A 15,088-nucleotide genomic window follows, 5' to 3' on the forward strand; every position below is an offset into this window, starting at 1 on the left:
ACTTAACTCTAAATTATTTGAACAGAACCTCCATTAAATGGCGTCGTTTCACCTTTTTTTCTATTAAATAAAATGGGCTAGGGCCAGTGAATACAGGACACAGTGCAGGAAAATAAAGGCCCAAGGTCTCTCCATTAGAAATAGGAACAGGAGTAAGCTATTTGGCTCTCAAGCCTGCTCCGCAATTCAATAGGATCATGGCTGATCCAACACTCCTCACGTCCACTTTCTTGCCATTTCCCCATAGCCCTTGATTTCTAGACCAAGACTTCATTTGTGTTGAATCTCGGACCTGAGGGCACAGCCTTAGAGTAAAGGGAAGACCTTTTAGAACAGAGATAAGGAGAAACGTCTTCAGCCAGAGAACGGTGAATCTATGGAATTCACTGCCACAGAGGCCTGTGCAGGCCAGGTCATTGAGACGGAGATAGATAGGTTCTTGATTGTAAAGGGGATCAAGGTTATGGGAAGAAAGTGGGAGAATGGGGCTGAGAAACATAGGAGCCATGATTGAATGACAGAGCAGACTTGTTGGACTGAATGGCCTAATTTCTGCTCCTATGTCTTATGGTCTTACGGCGTGGAGGTACTGAGCTGTGGCTATCTGCTGTGTATCTCCAGGCAGCTTTTTGAGGTCACTCTGGTACATTTTGAAACTAAGTTGTGGCAGGCTGTCTGTAAGGAAACATTGCTTTGTTCCGCCTCTTCATGGACCTTCATTCCTTTGGGAGTGCACTGGTTAATCTCCCTGGAAGGATCACATAGTTGTTAGGCACTTTCGTAAACAAATGCCACACAAGTATTTTTTCATTAGAGGGAACCCCTCCTGACAGTCAAGTTTCAATCACATTCCTTTGAGAGCAATTTGGCCCAGCATCCACACTGGGCTTTCGCTATTCCCCCCGTCCTCAACCCCAGTTCTGGGCATTTTTTTAACCTCTTTAGCTCGGATTTCCTATGTCCACGCCTCATTATTGCTAACCTGAGGTCGGATCAAGCAGTGAAATTGAAGCTTCGTTTTTGTGTTTTCTTTTTCATGTTGGTGCTAGTGATCTGCATTTCACATGTATCTGCCACCTCAGCAAGTGAGTGTAGTTGTAAGTCACGTAGCACAAAATTAAACCATTCGGTCCATCGCACGTGTGATACTCTTTGAAAGAGCAGTCTGATTAAATTGGCAGATAATGAAACTGCAAGAATGTAAAGCCTGGTGTTGTTTGAAACATTGCTTCTCAGCTCCGGAAAGGTCCCATTTAAACAAAGAGAGAAAAAAACACTTGGGTGATAATTTAGAATTACAGTGTAATTGGGCAATGAGAAAGGAAAGAGATAATGCAGACTTAATGAGGCAATGTTACAATAAGGTGTCAAATCTGCAATGATTTTTGAACCGCGGTTCCTACAGATCTAGGGAAAGGTTCCAACTCTGAACCGCCCAGGGACTGCTAAGTTTATTAGCTGTGCGAGTACTTAGACTGCAGCAGGCGTGTGGGAGGTCAGTGAGTGGCGTTCTCGAGGGACGAATACCTGCTCCAGATCTGAGAGTGGCTGACAGCTGCACAGATGAATGGTCCCACTGGGCCCCTTCAGGGGTTTTGGACTGAAAAGGTCCCAGCCCTGGAGCACGGAATACACTGATCTCAACTGCTGGGATTAAGAGAAGCTCGAGAGATAGATTGCGATAAAAACCAGCTGTAGTCCCCCTACGGCAGAAAGGAAGTGGGGGGACATTCGTTGGTGGAGAGGTTGGTGATTACTTAAAAACAGCCAATTAGCTTTAGAACCCACTCTTTCCAAAACAAACCATCATTAGAAAGCAATTTGTCAGAGGAATGAATACAGTTGGTATTTGCCCATCTGAATCTCTGGGTCAGTTCCTGCTCTTCTGTTGAGTGTTTGCGAGTTTATTCCATGGATGGAATTCATGAAGGTTATGTGGTTATGGCAGGAAGAAAGTGTAGAGGTGAAGATTTGATTACAAGAAGAATAGGCTTTCTGTAGTGACTGTGCCATGTCATAAGGTGTGATGCAACTTGAGGAAGTAATAAGCCAAGGCCCCAGTGATATGATCTAATTAATCTGTGCAGAGATGTTATGACACACCTCTGGAGTGGGCGGGACTGGAGCAGGCCATCTGGCTTAGAGGTAGGAACACTACCGCTGCACCACAAGATGCCCTTCCAGTGGCTTATAACCACACTCACACTGTAAGGGGTGGGTGTGCTCTGCCTGATATGTCAGACAATTATCACAAAGTAATTGAGTAAGAACACTGACTTGTTTTAAAAGTGATTTGTAAGAAACTATGGTTTCTGCCAAAATAGTGCAGTGGAGGGGAATTAAACCTGGCACATTGATTTGGCATTAATTCATTATTCATTGGTATCCAATCAATGAGAATGATTCATAAATAACTTCTTTGTACCAACTCCACTCATACTTGTAGCGTAGCAGAAGTATTTTGCTCCTGGGTTTTCAGGTTCTGTTTCACATTTATGTTGTGTGTGTTAGTGTCTGTAAACATGCTGACAGGTGTTAACTGAGGGTGTCAACTCATGCACTTTTTAAAAAATCAAGCTGAGTCTGCAGCCATTACTGGTTTAAAGAGTCACCACAACAAACATCATTCGTGATTCAACACAGCAGCTCCCCCCACCACTCCCATTAATAATTTATTCCATGTAGCACCACTGTATTTGCATAGCGACTAAAAGGAGATGTAGAAGTTTGGGGGAGTTTGGGCCTTTCCCCTTGCACTGCCCAATAGCATCTGTTTGCTGGGAATATCTTTCAGCTGATTTCTGCCTCGGATCACTTATGTAGACCACCAGATAGCAATGCCAATGTCATGAAGAATTGTGGTCAAATTTTCTAATTGAGAACTGCTGCTTTGTGCTTAGGTCTCTTCCCTGCAATTGTCTTTCGTTAATTAAGTGGGACTAATGCTGGGATAGGAGTGAGTGGATATATCCTCCAGGCTTCACCATTCAGACTGATGGTTCTGCCACTCCAACATGTAGGGCTACGTGAGTCAGTGTGATGGTAACTGATGCCCTTAACCATTAAATGTGGAACGAGTAGCTCTGACCTTTCCATGTTTTTAAAAATGCACAAGTCTGACTGCAGCCTTTGCAAACACCGATTTTAGCATGAATGTAACTCATTTGGATGTGTTGATTCAGCTCCCTTACAAGCTCAGTGTCTCCTCTTAAAGGCCACCATTCTTAAAGATCTCATATAAGCCTTTTGAACAGTAATATTTGACACATAAGTGACTGGAAAAAACACAGATGGTCAGAGGTGATTAACCCTCATCATTGTTACAGGCTGGTTCAGTGGGTGTTACTTCCCTTGGGTCAAATTCTGCTGCAGAAAATTAAGCACAGCATCTACCCTACCACTTTAACATTGTATTTGGGGAGTGTTGGACTGTCCAATGTGCAGTCTTTGAGAGGGGGTGATGAGCTGAGACCTCAGCTGACGTCTCAAATGGATGTAAATTGTTCCCGTGTCACTGTTAGAAGAAGAGACAAAAAAACTGCAGATGCTGGAATCCAAAATAAAATGGCAGGCGGCTGGAAGAACACAGCAAGCCAAGCAGCATCATGAGGTGCACAAGTCGATGTTCAGGTGTAACCCTTCTTCAGGACGGGGGGTTGGTGTGGGGGGAGCTACAGATAACGGGGGTGGCAGGGACAGGGTGGTGTCCCTTCCACTGCTCCCTGCCACCAACCAGATTCATTCCTCCCATTGACCAACCAGATCATGCGCTGTACTTGTCTCCACCTATCCCCACCACCACCCTGCCCTCCGCCACTGTCTTTATCTGCAGCTCCCCCTACACCCACCCCCAGTCCTGAAGAAGGGTTACACCCGAAACATCGACTTCTCCACCTCCTGATGCTACCTGACTTGTTTTGTTCTTCCAGCCTCCTGCTTGACTATTTGAAGAACAGCAGGGAAACTTTCACCAGTGTCTCAACCAACATCTATCCCATGATCAGTATTGCTCATAACAGATTATCTGGACATTGTCACGTGGCCCTTTGTGGTGATTAAGCAGTGATTAAACCTCACAGATACATAGTTGTCTGGAGAGGTCAGATTATTAAAGGTGCCAAGCAAATACAAACTTTCTTTCCTACCTTTTGGTAACTTCAAAAGCAGGATTATTGCAGAGAGTAACATCTGTGTTAAAGGAACATCAACAACATTATCACACTTAACAGGCATTTCCTGTTGATGAAACTCATTTTAGCGACATTGTAAATCTGGTCATAACACACGAGAGCATTATGCTGCTCTGACAAATCAGACAACACAACAAGCGAGAAGTAGTCCAATGCAGAATGAACTTGAGAGGCTGAAAGGTCTACCCCTCCTCAGATATTCCCCCACTGTATTTTCCTTTGAAATTACTAAAGACCCATTTAAAAACCCATTCAAAGACCAATATATACACTTAACAGGTCCCATGCTTTTATTTGCCAGCTCCCGCTGCCCTTTGTCCAATCTCAATAACCAATACCTATTGGGATAGGTTATGTATGCTGCCACCACAACTGCAGGGGCATGCTCACTGCCCATGCCATCACAGTACCTGAGATGTCTCGGTGATGCATCAAAAGCTTGGGAGCAATAACATAAAGAATTTTAAAGTGTTCGAAGTGAATTCAGAGCCTGGGAACTAACTGCCCCAATCCAAACATTGTTCCACCCTGCTCCTTCCCCATCAGTGGCACTAACATGCACATTTGGGTGGCCTGCTGTAAGTGCCCAACACTAACATCTGTGGAACCAACCTCCTCTGCCAGTAAATGGTATGAGATAATCTGATTTGTGCTAAGAACATAGAGATAGGAGTAGGCCATTCAGCCCATCAAAAAAGGTCTCTTTTCCCACCTTGTATTTGCTTCTTTTACACAGCACTTCAAAATCATGTCTTATACTTCTCGATCTTTTTATGAACAGTAATAGTTTCTGATCCAATCTGTTCAGATCCTTCAAGGTTTTGAGAACTTGTGTCAAATCTCCCCTCTGCCTTCACCTCTCTTAAGAGACCAGTCCCAACTGCTCCAGTCTTTCCTCTCAATTGAAGTGTCTTAACCCTGGAACCATTCTCAAATGCCTTTTCTACATTCTCTGCAATGCATTCATGTCCTTCCTAAAGTATGATGCCCAGAACTGTCCACAGCACAGCCCTGGAGTCTAACCAGTTTCTGATATAAGTTCATAACATCCGTGCTCACGTATTTTATACCCCAATGAATGAAGCCTAGCATACTGTATGTTTTATTAATCAGACATTCAACCTCTCCTGCTGGCTTTAATGACTTATTGTATATTTCCACCCAGTCTCTCAGCTCCTGTACCCCCTTTAGAATAGTACTCTTTATTTTATACTGTCACTCCAAATTCTTTGTGCCACAGAGAGTGGTACATGTATGGAATGAGCTGCCAGAAGAAGTGGTGGAGGCTGGCACAGTTGCAATATTTAAGAGGCATTTGGATGGGTATATGACTAGGAAGGGTTTGGAGGGATATGGGCCGGGTGCTGCCAGGTGGGACTAGATTGGGTTGGGATATCTGGTCGGCATGGACGGGTTGGACCAAAGGGTCTGTTTCCATGCTGTACATCTCTATGACTCTATAGCATATCACTTCACATTTCTGTGTTTTGAATTTAATTGCCACCTATCCACCAACTTGCCAATATCTGCCTGAAATGTTACACTGTCCTCCTCACAATCCTCCCAAGTTGTGTTGCCTATGAACTTTGAAATTGTCCTCTGCCACTGAGACCTGGATTATCTATCAGAAAAACAAGGATCCCAATGCTGATCCTTGGAGAACTCCACTGCCAACCTTACTCCAGCCCACAAGAATAGTTACTAATCCATTACCCTGTGTTACCTATCACTCACTCAGCCAATTTTATGTGCCTAGTAGCCTGTATAGGAAGTCTATTCTATCTACTGAAGATATTCCTTTTCTCCTTACAGCAGTCAAGCACCAGTGATCTGAAAGTAGGCCGTAAGCCTTACCCAGTGCAACACAAGTCAGACTCGCAGCATTCGTCACCACTGCCACCATCATTTCAGGAACCTACACAAAACGTGAGTAATGTTCAAATGGGGGTTGTAATTGATCTTTGCTGCAATCCCAGGTCAAATATGAAACTTACTTCCTTGTTCTGCACCAACCTCATGTTAGACCAGTGATCAGAGTCTTAACTGAATGAAAGTATCCTTAACGTCATTAAGGTCTGGGACAATGTGCGCATGATCCCCACTCTGTTCTCGGACAGTGTGTACGTAATCCCCACTGTGCTCTGGGACAATGTGCGCATGATCTCCACTCTGTTCTCGGACAGTGTGTACGTAATCCCCACTGTGCTCTGGGACAATGTGCGCATGATCCCCACTCTGTTCTCGGACAGTGTGTACGTAATCCCCACTGTGCTCTGGGACAATGTGCGCATAATCATCACTGTGCTCTGAAACTGTGTGCGCGTGATCACCCTGGTGCTCTTGGACAGGATACACGTGATCCCTGCTGTGCTATGGGACAGTGTGTTTGTGGTTATCTCTGTGATCTGGGCCGGTGTGCACATGATCATCATTGCGTTTTGGTATAGTGTGCACATGATCCGCACTGTGCTCTAGGACAGTGTGTATGTCATCCCCACTGTGCTCTGGGCCAGTGTGCACATGATCACCACTATGCTCTGGGACAGTGTATGCATCATCTCCACTGTGCTCTGGAACAATGTATGTGTGATCACCACTGTGCACTGGGACAGTGTGTGCATGATTCCCACTATGCTCTGGGACAGTGTGTGCATGATCTCCACTGTGCTCTGGGACAGTGTGTGAATGATTCCCACTATGCTCTGGGACAGTGTGTGTGATCTCCACTGTGCTCTGGGACAATGTGTGCATGATTCCCACTATGCTCTGGGACAGTGTGTGTGATCTCCACTGTGCTCTGGGACAGTGTGTGAATGATTCCCACTATGCTCTGGGACAGTGTGTGTGATCTCCACTGTGCTCTGGGACAGTGTGTGAATGATTCCCACTATGCTCTGGGACAGTGTGTGTGATCTCCACTGTGCTCTGGGACAATGTGTGCATGATTCCCACTATGCTCTGGGATAGTGTGTGCATGATCTCCACTGTGCTCTGGTACGGTGTATGCTTGATCATCACAGTGCAATGGAACAGTGTTTGCATGATCCCCACTGTGCTCTGGGACAGTGTGTGTGTGATCATCACTGTGCTTTGGGACAGCATCTGAATGATCCCCACTGTGCTCTGGGACAGTGTGTGTATGATCCCCACTGTGCTCTGGGACAATATGTGTTTGATTCTCCCACTGTGCTCTGGGTTTGTGTGCTCACAATCCCCACTCTGCTCTATGACAGTGCGTGCACGATCCCCACTGTGCTCTATGACAATGTGTGCACGATCCCCACTGTGCTCTGGGACAGTGCGTGCACGATCCCCACTGTGCTCTGGGACTGTGTGTACATGATCCCTCTGGCACTTAGTGACAGTGTATGATACATTGAAAAGCACTCAGTGTTTGGTAATTTATAGTGACAGAAAGGGGAATCTGTTAGAGCACTGGCTTAGCCAGAGTGCCCTCCAGTTGCATGCTGGCAAAAGCAATCAAAAAGGTTTGTATGTATTAAAAGATTATTGCAGCTAACGAAACGTGAGAAGACAATATCAAGTGAGAGCTCGATGAATCTCCAACAAAATCTTCAGCCAAGTGGATAATTTGAGCAGCAGAGCTCTCGAGGCCAGGTTTTCAATTGTTTTTCCACAGGTCTGGGCTCATTAAGCTGTGTCCTTTACGCACGATTGCAATGAGAAATACATAATCCTATCAAGCACAGCATTATTCTGAACCTAATTGCACTCATACAGACACAGTTTCATCACTAATAACCTATGTGGCTCAACAGTGGCATGAATAATGACACAGGGATTTGTGAATCTGTGATAACCGCAAGGTTATTTGTCTAAATTAGAGCATTCATATTCATTTAAGGCTGGTATACGTGGAGTTAAGTGCGTTGCTTTTTGTATAATTGGCAGCAAAATCCAGGGTGATAAATGCCAGCTGGGATCTCGAAGCAGCAACAAACTGGATGTGCTCAGAGGGATTTAGTTGGAGTATATTGGAATTTGGAATGAGCATGTTATTTGCTTTTGTGCAGCATAGTCTGAACATAGACCGTGTAAAAGGAAAAGAAAGAAAACCACTTTCAGGCTGCCCTGTTTTGCTGTTTCATATTGTTACACCAAGGACTATTAGATCATCCTGGCTGTGTTAGAGGGGATTGTAAGTTGTAACTGCTTTGATTGAAGAGCTGTTGCTACAGCCCCTCGTTCCTGAAATTGATTCCATCGTGAAATAATGAATATCGTGATTGCATTTTTTTAAAGGAGTTGCATTTGTGCGGTGCCTTTCCCAAATCACAAAGTGCTTTCCCGCTAATGGATTACTTTTTTTGAAGTGTATTCACTGTGGTAATGCACAAATAGTAATGGCTCATTTGTGAACAGGAAGCTCCCACAGACAGCAATGTTGAAATAGCCAGATAATCTGTTTTAATCATTTTGATCCCCGAATTGCTTAAAAAAAGCGGTGTGAGGCCTTTCCCATCTACTGAGGGGGTCAAACAGGGCTTTTGTCACATCCAAAAGACAGCACCTCCCATAGTCCTATGCAGTACTGAGGGAATGCTGCATTGTTGGCCTGAAGTTTGTGTTTAACTCTCTCTGCAGTGGGTCATAAATCTATAGCCATCTGACTCAGTATGCTACTCTGACATTTACATGTGAAACCTAACACTATCTTAGCCCAACATTGCTCTCATAGATAAGGCTTCAGTCCTGGACTGTGTTTCCTGATGCTCTGCATTTAGAGCTGTTTTGGGGGCCTTCAAATGAGTTTAGTTTTCTCCAAGGATAATGACTTGCAGTAACTTCTAATTACCAGAGGCTCTACAACAAACAAAACAGCAAGGAATAGACAAAAGCGACAAGATTAGCAAATCCGACCACACTTCTTGCTCAAGTTGTAAGCGCTGTCTTCACTAAGATGTATATCCATATTTTAATCTTCCCAATAGCACTAACCTTTGTTGAAGAGATGCAGAGGAATGCCCTGGTGGACATAATGGTTCTTAAGTTTTTACTCCCTCACTATAAGTAAGCAAATGGCCTCAGCTTGAAGTCTTCCTATTATAGCATAGAACCTGGAATGGTCTCGCACAGGAACAGGCTTTTCAGCTCACCACGTCTGTACTGACCGTGATGTTATTCTAAACTAATCCCAATTGCCTGCCCATGGTTCATATTGCTCTATTTCTGCCGGTTCACATGTCTGTCTCAATATCTTTTCAATGTTGCTAACATATCTGTTTCTACCACCTCCCCTGGCAGTTCCAGGCACTAACTACCTTAAAATAAAATACTTGCCCCACACACCTCCTTTACACAAGACCCCTCTCACTTTAAACCGATGCCCCCTAGTTTGTGACATTTTCACCCTGGGGAGAAAAGATTCTGACTATCCACACAATCCATGCCTTCATAATTTGATATACTTGTATCAGGTCATCCCTTAGCCTCCGACTCTCGCTCTAGCAAAAACAATCAAAATCTGTCCAACCACTCCAATCCAGGCAACATCCTATAAACCCCTTTGCACCCTCTCCAAAGCCTCCAGTTCCTTCTTGTAGTGTGGTGACCAGGACTGCGCACAGTATTCCAAATGTGGCCTAAATAAAGTATTATACAGCTAGAACATGACTTGCCAACATTTATACTCCGTGCCTCGACTGATTATGGTAAGTGCACCATACGCCTTCTTTGCCACCTTATCCACCTATGTTGCCACTTTCAGGGAGCTGTGAACTTGCACACCACGATTCCTCTGTCGATCAGTGCTCCTACAGGTCTGGCGTTTACCATAGATTTTCTTGTTGCATTTGACCGCTCAAAAAGCATCACCTCACTCTTGTCCAGATTAAACTTATTCTGACATTTGTCTGCCCAGTTTCCAACTGATCTGTATCCTGCTGTATCTTTTGAAACCTTCCTCACTAACCATAACTCCAATTTTTAAGTTGCCTGCAAACTTACTAAACAGACCATCTATATTTTCATCAATTCATTTATATAGGGGTCATATCACTGGTTCTTAGGGAACACAACTGTTCACAGGCCTCCAGTCAGCCAAAACGCCTTCCCACAACTACCCTCTGTCTCCAAGACCAAGCCAACTTTGTATTCAACTTACCAGCTCACCATGGATACATGTTACTTAATCTTCTGGACCAGCCTACTATGTAAAGTTCATTTAGACAATATCCATTGCCCTACACTTATCAATCATCTTCATTACTTCCTGAAAAAGCTCAATCAAATTTATGAGACAAGACCCCTCCACAAAGCCATGCTGATTGTCCCTAACAACCCCATTCTTTTTCAAATGCGAGTAAATCCTATCCCTAAGAATCTTCTCCAATAATGTCCCTGTCAATGATGTAAAGCTCACCAGTCAATAATTTCCTGCATTATTCCTGTTGCCATTCTTGAACAAAGGAACACAAGCTAATTCTCAGTCTTCTGGGGCCTTGTCTGTGGCTAAAGAGGATATAAGATCCTTGTCAAGGCTCCAGAAATCTCCTGTCTTCCCTCCTTCAGTATCCTGGGATAGATCCCATCAGGCCCCGGGCACTTACCTACCTTAATGAATTTCAAGACACCCAACACCACCTCCTTCTTCATATCAACATTTCCTAGAATATCAATATACCCCTCTCTAATCTTACTATCATTCATGTCCTTCTCCATGGTGAATACTGAGACAAACTAGTTGTTAAGGACCTCACACACTTCCTCTCGCTCCATGCTTAAATTCCCTCCTTTGTCCTTGAGTGGACCTACCTTTTCCTGAGCTACCCTCTTGCTCCATATATATGTATAAAATGCTTTGGAATTCTCCTTACTCCTACTTGCCAAGGATATTTAATGGACACCTTTAGCCCTCCTAATTCCTTGTCTGAGTTCTTTCCTGCTTCCTTATGTTCCTCAGGGACCTTATCTGATTTCACTTTCCAAAATCTTACATATGCTTCCGTTTTTGACTAAACTTTCAATGTCTTTTGTCATCCAAAGTCCCTGGATCTTACCATCCTTACCTTTCATCCTCACAGGAACATGCTGGTCCTGAACTCTGATCAACTGGCCTTTAAAAGACTCCCACATGCCAGATGTGCATTTACCCTCAAACGGCCACGCCCAATCTAATTCTCCGGTTCCTCTCTGGTACTTTCTTCCAATTTAGCACTTTCACCCGAGGACCAATCTTCTCCTTATCCATAACTATTTTCAATCTGGCAGAATTAAGATCTGGCAAAATGCTCCTCCATCGAAATTTTGATCACATGGCCTAGTTCATCCTCCAATACAAGGTTCTAGAATGGCCCCTTCACTAGTTGTACGATCTGCAAATTGTTTCAAGAAACCCTCCTGGATGCACCTAACACATTCTGTCCCATCTAAGTCCCTGACACTGATGGAATCCCAGTCAATATTAGGGAAGTTAAAATCACCCACGAGAGAAACCCCGGTTGTTTTTAATCTTTCCATGATCTGCTTACTCTATCTCCTGCTGGCTGTTGGGAAGCCTATAGCATAACCTCAAAATAGTGATTGCTCATTTCATATTTCTGAGTTCTATCCATATGGTCTCTCTGGGTGAGCCCTCTAAGATGTTCTTGCTTAATGCAACTATGACGTTCTCCTTAATCAGTCACACAACTCCCCAGCCCTTTTACGCTCCTCTCTATCACACTTAAACCATCTGAACCCTGCCGGTCCTATCCATCTCTCATTCAGGGGTTGGAGAGAATGGCTACCACATTGACATCCCATGTACTAATCCAGGCTCTCAGCTCATCTATCTTATCTTGCATTAAAATAAATACACTTCAGACCATCAGTCCTGCCTGTTCTTCCTATTAGACATACTTAAGACCACAAGACCATAAGACATAGGAGTGGAAGTAAGGCCATTCAGCCCATCGAGTCCACTCCACCATTCAATCATGGCTGATGGGCACTTCAACTCCACTTACCTGCATTCTCCCCGTAGCCCTTAATTCCCCGAGACAACAAGAATCTATCAGTCTCTGCCTTGAAGACATCTAATGTCCCGGCCTCCACTGCACTCTGAGGCAATGAATTCCACAGGCCCACCACTCTCTGGCTGAAGAAATGTCTCCGCATTTCTGTTCTGAATTTACCCCCTCTAATTCTAAGGCTGTGTCCATGGGTCCTAGTCTCCTCACCTAACGGAAACAATATCCTAGCATCCACCCTTTCCAAGCCATGCATTATCTTGTACATCTCTATTAAGTCTCCCCTTAATCTTCTAAACTCCAATTAATACAATCCCAGGATCCTCAGCCGTTCCTCATATGTTAGACCTACCATTCCAGGGATCATCCGTGTGAATCTCCGCTGGACACGTTCCAGTGCCAGTATGTCCTTCCTGAGGTGTAGGGACCAAAACTGGACACAGTACTCCAAATGGGGCCTAACCAGAGCTTTATAAAGTCTCAGTAGCATAATGGTGCTTTTATATTCCAACCCTCTTGAGATAAGTGACAACATTGCATTCACTTTCTTAATCACAGACTCACCCTGCATGTTGACCTTTAGAGAATCCTCGACTAGCACTCCCAGATCCCTTTATACTTTGGCTTTACGAATTTTCTCACCGTTTAGAAAGTAGTCTGTGCTTTTATTCTTTTTTCCAAAGTGCAAGACCTTGCATTTGTTCACGTTGAATTCCATCAGCCATTTCCTGGACCACTCTCCCAAACTGTCTAGATCCTTCTCCAGCCTCCCCATTTCCTCAGTACTACCTGCCTGTTCACCTAACTTCGTATCATCTGCAAACTTTGCTAGAATTTCCCCAGTCCCTTCATCCAGATCATTAATATATAATGCGAACAGCTGTGGCCCCAACATTGAACCCTGCGGGACACCGCTCGTCACCGGCTGCCATTCTGAAAAAGAACCTTTTATCCCAACTCTCTGCCTTCTGTCAGACAGCCAACCCTCAATCCCTCCCAGTAGCTCACCTTGAACACCATGGGCCCTCAGCTTGCTCAGCATCCTCCCATGTGGCACCTTATCAAAGGCCTTTTGGAAGTCTAGATAGACCACATCCACTGGATTTCCCCGGTCTAACCTACTTGTTACCTCTTCAAAGAATACCAACAGGTTTGTCAGGCATGACCTCCCCTTAGTAAATCCATGTTGACTTGTTCTAATCAGACTCTGCTCTTCTAAGAATTTAGAAACCTCATCCTTAATGATGAATTCAAGAATTTTACCAACAACCGAGGTTAGGCTAATTGGCCTATAATTTTCCATCTTTTGTCTTGATCCTTTCTTGAACAATGGGGTTACAACCGCGATCTTCCAATCATCCGGGACTTTCCGTGACTCCAGTGACTCTTGAAAGATCTCAACCAATGCCTCCGCTATTTCCTCAGCCACCTCTCTCAGAACTCTAGGATGTGTCCCATCGGGGCCAGGAGATTTATCAATTTTAAGACTTTTTAGCTTTTCTAGCACTATCTCTTTTGTAATGACAACCATACTCAACTCAGCCTCCTGACTCCCTCTAATTGTTGGGATATTACTCATGTCTTCCACTGTGAAAACTGACGCAAAGTACTTGTTAAGCTCTTGATTTAAAGTACTTGATTTAACCTTTACATTCTCAATCACTCTACATGTTGGCCTACTGCTCTGCTTCCCACCCCTGTGCCACACTAGTTTAAACCCACCCGAGTGACCTTAGTAAACCTCCCTAACAGGGTATTGGTGCCCGTCCAATTTAAGTGCAACCTGTCCTTCTTGTACAGGTCCTTCCTGCCCTGGAATAGATCCCAATGGTCCAGATATCTGAAGCCCTCTCTCCTATGCCAGCTCTTTAGCCACACATTCAACTGTATTATCTTACTTTTGTCCCGGGCTTTTAATGAAGGGCTTTTGCCCGAAACATAGATTTTCCTGCTTCTCGAATGCTGCCTGACCTGCTGTGCTTTACCAGCATCACTCTGATCTAAACCCCTCCCCCCCTTACTTTTGGCCCTACTAGCACATGATTCGGGGAGTAATCCTGAGATTACAACCTTAAATATCCTGCTTTTTGACTTCTTATCTAACTCCCGAACTCCCTTTGCAGGACCTCATCTCTCTTTCTGCTTATGCTGTTAGTACCAATATGGACCACAATCTCTGGTTGCTTGCCTTTCAGTATATCCTGTGCCCGTGCTGAGATACACTTGGCATTCCTGGAGTCTTGCTTGAGTTCCTACCACACTCTTACGCTTTGACCCTCCCCGCTGTACAACAATGCGAGCTGTGGTGCTACTGATCTGGATGCTGCTGTTGCTTTCCCTTTTGAGGCACCCCACCCCTCAACAGTATCATGCTTGAGAGGGGATAGGCCACAAGGGCTCCTCCACTGTCTTCCTGCCCACTTCTGCTTGATCCCTCATCCAGAAACTATGACCTGGAGTTTTCGACTCCCCCGTCAAGGGATACAGATTCCCAGTATCCAACCTATGAAGCACACGAAGTGTTTTATATGTTTCAATGAGATCACCTCAATGTTTCTGAAGTCCAGATAGAGTGGCAAGTCACAGCTGCATCTCGGGAGGGCAAATTGGGCCAGGCCAATTGTTGAACCCCAGAGACCCAAATCCCAGGGTTAGAGTCATTTGCATAAGGGCAAATGTTCCATTCTGCTGCAATTAAGAAGGAGGAACAGAGCCCCAGAAATGTTTGGACATACTTTGTTACTAAACAGTCATGGCTCCCATGTTGCCAGTTTGCTTCTAATGTAATAAAACAGCTCAAGGAGAGATCCCCCTTCATAGAAGGGTAATTAAATGAAATTGAATACTGACCACACAAGGAGATATATTAGAAAAAGCAAATACCAAGAATGCTAGAAATCTGTAATTAAAACACAGAAGGAGTGTGCT

At 44.4% G+C, this 15,088-nt stretch overlaps 1 protein-coding gene across 2 annotated transcripts in view; it reads left to right on the forward strand.

Annotated features, from left to right (window-relative positions):
• The window catches only part of ccdc85ca (coiled-coil domain containing 85C, a), a 244,521-nt gene that overhangs the window by 201,237 nt on the left and 28,196 nt on the right, over nucleotides 1–15,088 (forward strand). For both annotated transcript variants that reach the window (XM_072568247.1, XM_072568246.1), the window contains exon 3: nucleotides 6,003–6,116. In XM_072568247.1, the coding sequence (XP_072424348.1) occupies nucleotides 6,003–6,116 (114 nt within the window). The remainder of the gene's footprint in view (nucleotides 1–6,002; nucleotides 6,117–15,088) is intronic.

This window comes from Chiloscyllium punctatum, chromosome 4, assembly GCF_047496795.1.
Source record: "Chiloscyllium punctatum isolate Juve2018m chromosome 4, sChiPun1.3, whole genome shotgun sequence".
NCBI lineage: Eukaryota > Metazoa > Chordata > Chondrichthyes > Orectolobiformes > Hemiscylliidae > Chiloscyllium > Chiloscyllium punctatum.